Source organism: Oratosquilla oratoria, chromosome 25 (assembly GCF_046742065.1).
Source record: "Oratosquilla oratoria isolate Oo_2021 chromosome 25, ASM4674206v1, whole genome shotgun sequence".
In the NCBI taxonomy this organism is placed as follows: Eukaryota; Metazoa; Arthropoda; class Malacostraca; order Stomatopoda; family Squillidae; genus Oratosquilla; species Oratosquilla oratoria.
This window is the reverse complement of record NC_134801.1, coordinates 32,690,443-32,697,665: the sequence shown is the minus strand read 5'-3', so window position 1 is coordinate 32,697,665 and position 7,223 is coordinate 32,690,443. Positions and strand designations below refer to the sequence as shown.

General features: G+C 39.4%; 1 protein-coding gene across 1 annotated transcript in view; it reads left to right on the top strand.

The window, feature by feature from the left end:
* The first annotated feature begins 643 nt into the window (after nt 1-643).
* LOC143038896 (solute carrier family 66 member 3) overlaps nt 644-7,223 on the top strand; it is a 24,770-nt gene continuing 18,190 nt past the window's right edge. Inside the window, exon 1 of the mRNA XM_076208608.1 lies at nt 644-917. Coding sequence (XP_076064723.1) covers nt 766-917 — 152 coding nt within the window. The 5' untranslated portion in view covers nt 644-765. The remainder of the gene's footprint in view (nt 918-7,223) is intronic.

Sequence of the window (7,223 nt, the reverse complement as noted above, 5' to 3'; positions counted from 1 at the left end):
GTTTTGTATTTTTCTTTATGGCAAATAGCAAATTGTAATCTCAGTTATAGTGTTTGTTCCTTCCATATATTTCCAACACTTATTTCATTATAAACTCTAACTGCTTTGATAAACCATCGTACTTAGGCTTGCTATACATATCCCCTCTCTGTTAGCGACCAAATGTCATATTACTTATAGCCGTAATTTTGGATCGCGCCATCATAATTGCGAGCACTCATATTATCATAGTAACATTCTTCAGTATGATTAATGTGGGATTAGGTGCTCGTTGTCAATAAAATCTATTTTCACCAGGTTGGAAATTAACAAATTCAATTTAGATATTCATTTGTGTTTTTCATGATTGCTGGAATTATGTACAGTATGACGTGGAGCCACGAAACACTATTGAATACATATGGTACCATAGAAAATTTATGCTATTCTATTGTAAACCAAAGAAAACGTACACCTCCAATGTAAACATGTTATATAATATCCCCTTTCCAAGACCCAAATAATCATTCATGTACTAAATAATTATTGCCTTTTTATCTTCTATATGCTTAATCTGGATTAGAGATATTTTAATATTTTACCTGTGATTTTCTTCCGTGTTTCTACCCTATATTCATTTCATACATGTTTACGTTCTGCACCGATAAGGCCAAAGCCGGGGCGCGCGGTTGGATATACCCAGCTCGGTGACAGTCAGTAGGACTTGTCTTAACGGGGAACGCAAACGCGAAGGTCAGAGAAGACGTGTAGAAGTCAACATTGAAGATGTCTCTCTTAATAGATACACTTATGGTTGTGGCCAATGTGTCAACCATTGCTCTTAGTGGATTTATGAAAGTTCCACAAATTCTGGCAATAGCGAAAGCAAAATCGCCTGGAAAAATAAGTCTAACAAGCTTGATGTTGGAGTTGACATCGTAAGTAATTTACTCTTGAGTTTAGTTGTAAGGTAGTTTTATTATCTCCCAGTTATAGCTAGGTAAATTATGTTTTTGTATGACCCTTTTCCTTAAGTTGTCATGTAGTAATATTTCTTTAGTAATGGAATTTTAAACTTTTGTATTACCGCAGAAAAGTTCGAATCCAATAACTTGTGAGATGCAAAACTTGTCAATATCTGTCTCCCTGGAATTATTCTTACCCAGGTGGTTGTTTATTAGAAAAAAGTGTGGTTAAGTTAAATAACAGGAATTTTAATGATAAACAGAGTATTATGTATTTCACTTAGGTTTATTCTACCATAAAGTGAAAAAAAATATTACAGGTGTTAAGTTGTAAACTTAGTGCAATTTATCTTATCCTTGGTATCTTGTAGCAGTTGTAAAGGGTCACTAATGGAACTCCATGGGTTGAGGCAACTTTGAAATTCATGATGTTTCTAATTTCTCCATTAATATTTCACTAGTTCACATGTAATCTTGAAATAATATTATAATATGTTTTAAACCTTTATTTTAGTCATTGATCCTTCTAATTCCATGTATACTCATTTAGGAACTCTACTCTCCCTCTTAGTTTTCTCTTGCAAGGGTTTATATGATGTGAATGGTGAAGAGTGATATCAACATTTGTCGACACACAACTCTGCAAAACAAACTGGATCCTCTGCCTACACTCAACCAAATTCTTAGCCAAAACCACCTCAACATAGAACAAGCATAACCTAAGCATACTATAAGTAAACAGCAGTATTGTAAGTAAATGTGCAGAGCTGCATCAGTTGTTATATAAACATACTATCAGAGCCCTTACATGCCTAGGTGCCACCCTGGGGCAAAGTTCTCAGTGATGCCCTCCCCCTTTCCCCCATTACCACTTCCCATCACCATTCCTTGCTGCCTATTGGCTTGCAAAATAATTAAACAGATTTTAAAAATGTTATTTAATGTCCCTACTGCAGAAAGGATATGGGAAAAATATTTCATTCAGTTGATTCCAACATAAAACTTGTATATTATGGTAAAATATTCAGAGCTCCTTTGACATTCTTTTTAATTATGATAATTTTGTCAGCCTTGTGGGTGGCATGTCAGGCTAGACTTGCTGTCCCCCCTAAATGTGCCGTCCCAGGGCATATGCCCCCCCCCCATGTGAGGGCCCAGCATACTATACACATATCACTAATACAAGAAATAAAACTTACCACAGACCACATCAACCTTTACAGATTACATCACAGAGAAGACAAAGCACAATTCCAAGATGGAATCTGCATATATACACAAAAACATACTATTCTCTACCATACCATGATTAAAGAATTGTTCAGAAACACTAAAGTAGGAATAATCACCATACAAACACACAGAAAAAATATCAAACCATTACTGTCAGCCACATCAACACCCCAAGGTGACACACCTGAACTGAAACCATGTAGCGAGTACAAACCACATGCTAAATGGGGCCCTGCACACCATCACATATAGCTCCACACGCAATGGGCAGATCAAGCAGGAAACAAGATCCAAGACAACCCCACCAACACAGTCAATAAATGACCTCCCCAGACATTGTCATGTGCTCACCTTCACTCCCTTTTGTAAACTAATTATTCAGTTAATTGTTACCTTAAGTTTCCCCAAGTGAAAAATTTGCAGCCCCACAATCACTGGCAATGGTCCTTAGACCCCCCCCCACACACACACACACCACCACCACACACACACACATCATTCTGGAAGAAACTTTGAACTATTGTCTGTTTTATTAGTGTGGGACTGTATGCACCACCAACTGAAAATGTAGAAGGCAGAGAGGAGTCACCAGTTGTGTGTAACTCTGTGTGAAAAGTGTAAGAAATAGAGTTGAAAAGCAATCTTGCATGACAACCACTTATAGGTACCTATCATTTGGTCCTTCCATTCACAAACATCATGGGAAAACATTCATCACTTCCCATCAGACCACTTGAAGATGAGGTTCACCATAGAACTTGCAAAAAAAAAAAAAAAACTTCTTTACAAAAAGACACCACAACAAAGTAAAATGGCCAGAAATCACAAAAGAAATAAAAATAGACTTCAGATAGCATTTGTAAATGAAGCCTCTGAAAGACTCACAGACACCATATTGAATGTAAGAAACATAACCTTAGAAAATGCAGGAAAAAATACAGCTCAGTTTGCACTTCCAAGAGAGAGAGAGAACAAAATATAGAAAATGTCATAATAGGAACAGTTACAGCAAAGTTATGGCTTGTTCCCTCACTTCCACTCTCCTCTCTCTTCCTTTCTTTCTTTTCTCCTTTCTCTTTCCTTCCTGTGTGTGTATTTACCTAGTTGTATTATAGGGGAAGGGAGCTATGCTCATGGTGACCTGTCTTTGTATCTTTCAGCATCAAGTTTTTTCTTAAAGTCTTGAATAGTGTTTGCACACACTGTTTCCTTGTCTAATTTATTCCAGGTATCCACCACTGTTTCCTTGTCTAATTTATTCCAGGTATCCACCGCTCTATCTCGGAAGTTATTCTTTTTCAGATCTCTTCTATAATTATCCTTTTTGAGTTTCTTTTCATGTCCTCTTGTTTTTCTGTTGTCCCATTTTAATAAATCATCTTTATCTAGGATTTCCATTTCTTTCTTGATTCTATAAATAGTATATCACCACTTTCTCTTCTTTGTTCCAGAGAGTGTGTTTGTGTATGTATCTGTGCACACGCACATGAAACCATAAATGTGAATGTGATTACATCATTTGATTTTCTGTGTCATACTGTGCCATAGAATGTGTGGGATAATAAGATTAGTGTTCCAGTTAAGTTGTCCAGCACTTTTATGGCTTGGAGGTGAATACACCAAATACCAACCAATATACTGTCATGTTGTGAAGTGCTATGCTAATGTAGCAGTGTGATTTATATATATATATATATATATATATATATATATATATATATATATATATATATATCTTCCTTTATTTCTATCATAGACTTGTAGGTTTGGGAAAGTTAATGACAAGTACCTGTAAAATTGGTCCCATAAGATGGATATCAGAGAGAATCTTCTTGTTGCCAATTTAAAAAAAATCAACACTAACACCATTACTTACATCTGGAAGTACATCCCCAGAAGGCTGATACTCAGTGTCTGAACTAGACCCAAGATCTCTGTACCAACATCTGTATTTCTCCCACTTTTTCTCATAAGAAGAGCTGACAATTGGTGACCTCTCCCCACTTCTATAAGCCAATGATGTATATTCCCACACTGATAGTACATTCATACATATACCAAAGGCTTTTTCTCCCTTACAAGGGAGGTAGCCAAAAAACAAGGCATAAAAACCACTCCCACTCATTCCATCCCCAACATACTCCACTCCCATCCACCTCCTTCCCTCTTATCTTGGCACCTCCTGGATGACAGGTCATCCCTGCATCTCTCCCCCTGCCCTGGGTCAGAAGCAGTGTCGTAAGACATAGCACATCCACAGCAAGGCAACTTCATTAAATCGGTGACCCCCCCCTCTCTGCCCTCTCATGCAGAATTGGAGAAGATGGGGAGAAATCCCTTTGGGCTGCATCATTTTATTTTTCACACATACTCCTTCACCCCCCATCCCCCACCCACTCCCTCTCATGCATAGCATCATCCATACACAACCATCCTCCATTCACCCCAATCTTCTGTCCTCTCCTGTCAACAGACATTCCCCTCTTTCCCAGTGCCCCTTTTACCCCATCCGTCCATCTCATCCTTGGGTGCCCCCTCATGTTCACTCCTCCCACCTCAGCCTTCCACACCTTTTTTACTAATCTTTCTTCACTCATTCTTTCCCTGTGTCTAAACCAACCCTATCTCCCAACTCCCTTTCCACCCCTGTCCTCCTCCTCACCATGTTTCTCACTCTATCCAACCTAGTAACTCTAGTCATACATTTCAGGCACCTCATCTCAAACACATTCAGACTCCTCTCATCCTCTCTTATGTTCCATGTTTCTGCCCCATACGGAGCTGTCATTACAATCACTCCTTCATACAGTCTCTTCACACCCATTCCCAAGTGTCTATTTCTCGTTACACTTTTTAATTCCCCAAAGCATTTACTCGCTTCTCTCAATCTACATTCTACCTCCACCTCCACTCCTCCCTTTCCTGCCACATTTGTACCCAAGTATCTTAAAAATGTCAACTTTCTCTAGTCTCTCTCCCTTAATACTCACTTCCAGTCTTCTGCCACTTTCTCCCTTTATACATCTCATCACCTTTTACCCACATTCATTTTCAGCTTCCTTCTTTTACACAACTTCTCAAACTCTGTCACAAACTTCTTCAATCCTTTCTGTAATCCTGCTACAAGTGCAGTGTCATCAGCAAACAACAACTGGTTTATCTCCCACTTTTCTCCGTTTTCTTTTAACAATCTCTAAGCCTCGACCCACTACCCTTGCATTTACCTCTCGCACCACCCCATCTATGTATAAATTGAACAGCCAAGGTGACATAACACATCCCTGATGAAGTCCCACCTTTACCTCAAACCATTCACTCTCTCCATTTCTAATCAAACACAAGCTCTACTACTCTCATAAAAGCTCTTGACTGCTCTTAAAAACTTTCCTGCTTTGCCATATATCTGCAGTACCTCCCATAATGCCTTCCTGTCTACCCTGTCATAAGCCTTTTCCGAATCCATAAAACCCCCCAAAAATCCTTACCTTTTCCTAAAGCTTTCTCACATATCTGTCTTGCTACAAAAATCTGAGCTACGCAACCCCAACCTGTCCTTTCTCACCAATTACTCCCTCTGTTCCTCTCCTAATCCTCTCATTCATGACCCTTCTATAAGCCTTCCCAACTACACTTAACAAGCTGATCCCTCTGAAACTACTGCTTTCACGCTTGCCCCCCTTTCCTCTTGTAAAGTGGAACTATACAGGCACTCCTCCAGTCCTCCACCACTCTACCCTCTCTTAAACATTAAATAACCTCACCAGCCAGTCCACCATCACTGTACCTCCTTTTTTCAGACATTCTACATGTCCATCCAACCCAGGTGCCTTACCTGCTCTCATCATTTTTACAACTGACTTCACCTCATCTTTCCTTATTTCTCCTCCATTTTCCTCACTCGTCAGTGTCATTTTCTTAGTGCTTCAACTGCAACTACCTTTCCCTCCCTATCTTCCTTCACATTTAGCAACTCCCTAAAATACTCTCCCCATCTTCCTCTTACTGCCTTATCTTCCATTATCATTTCTCTATCTGCACCTTTTACCTTTTCTCTACTTGATTCGCCTCATCCTCTCTTAATTTCCTTAAAAAACATCTTTTTTATTACTTTTAGAAAATTTCTGTCATACTCTTATTCCATTTCACATCTCTCCTCATTGCCTCCTTTATCTTATGCTTTACTTCTCTTCTCTTTGTACTCCTCATATGATTCTCTTGACCTATTTTGTAACCAATCTGTGAAAGCTTGCTTCTTCTCATCTACAACCGTTTTTGCTTCCTCATCTCACCACTTACTACCCTTCCTTCTATTTCCTTCCATTCTCCTTGTTCCACATACCATCTTTGCACATCATGTGACTCCCTCCTTGAACCATCCCCATTCCTCCTCCACTTCTAGTTCTACTCTTATCTTTCACTCCCTCCCACTCCTCTCTCAGCCTCTTCTTGCACTCTGCCTTTTCTTTCTCATTTATGCAGTTTACTCCAAGCACCTCCCTACCTTCTGTCCATTTCCTTTCTCCATCTATCCTCCTCTCTTAACTTACCTTCCACCAAAAAATGATCTGATATTCCCCCACTCCCCTTAGACTATACTCCTGGTTACCACTATATAGTCCATTAACACTCTGTCTACCACCCTTCCAACCACCACCCTCTCTGTGTACTTGTGCTTGACTTTCTTCCCAAACACTGCATATGCTATCATCAGCTATCCACTACAATTTTTTTCTTGAACTTTACACTTCCCAACCACTCCATCTATTGGTTCATTTCCTACCCTAGCATTAAGGTCTCCCAATACCACTACATTGACATTTCTCCCTAATCCCACTATACATACATACATACATATACCAAAGGCTTTTTCCTCCTACATGGGGGGTAGCCAAAAAAGAAAAAGGCATAGAAACCACTCCCACCCATTCCATTTCCTTTATATTCCACTCCCCTCCACCCTCCTCCCTCCCTCCTATCTTGGCACCTCTATACACTCATTTAAATCCATCCAAAAAGCCTCCTTTTCCCCTACATTCTTCTCACTAC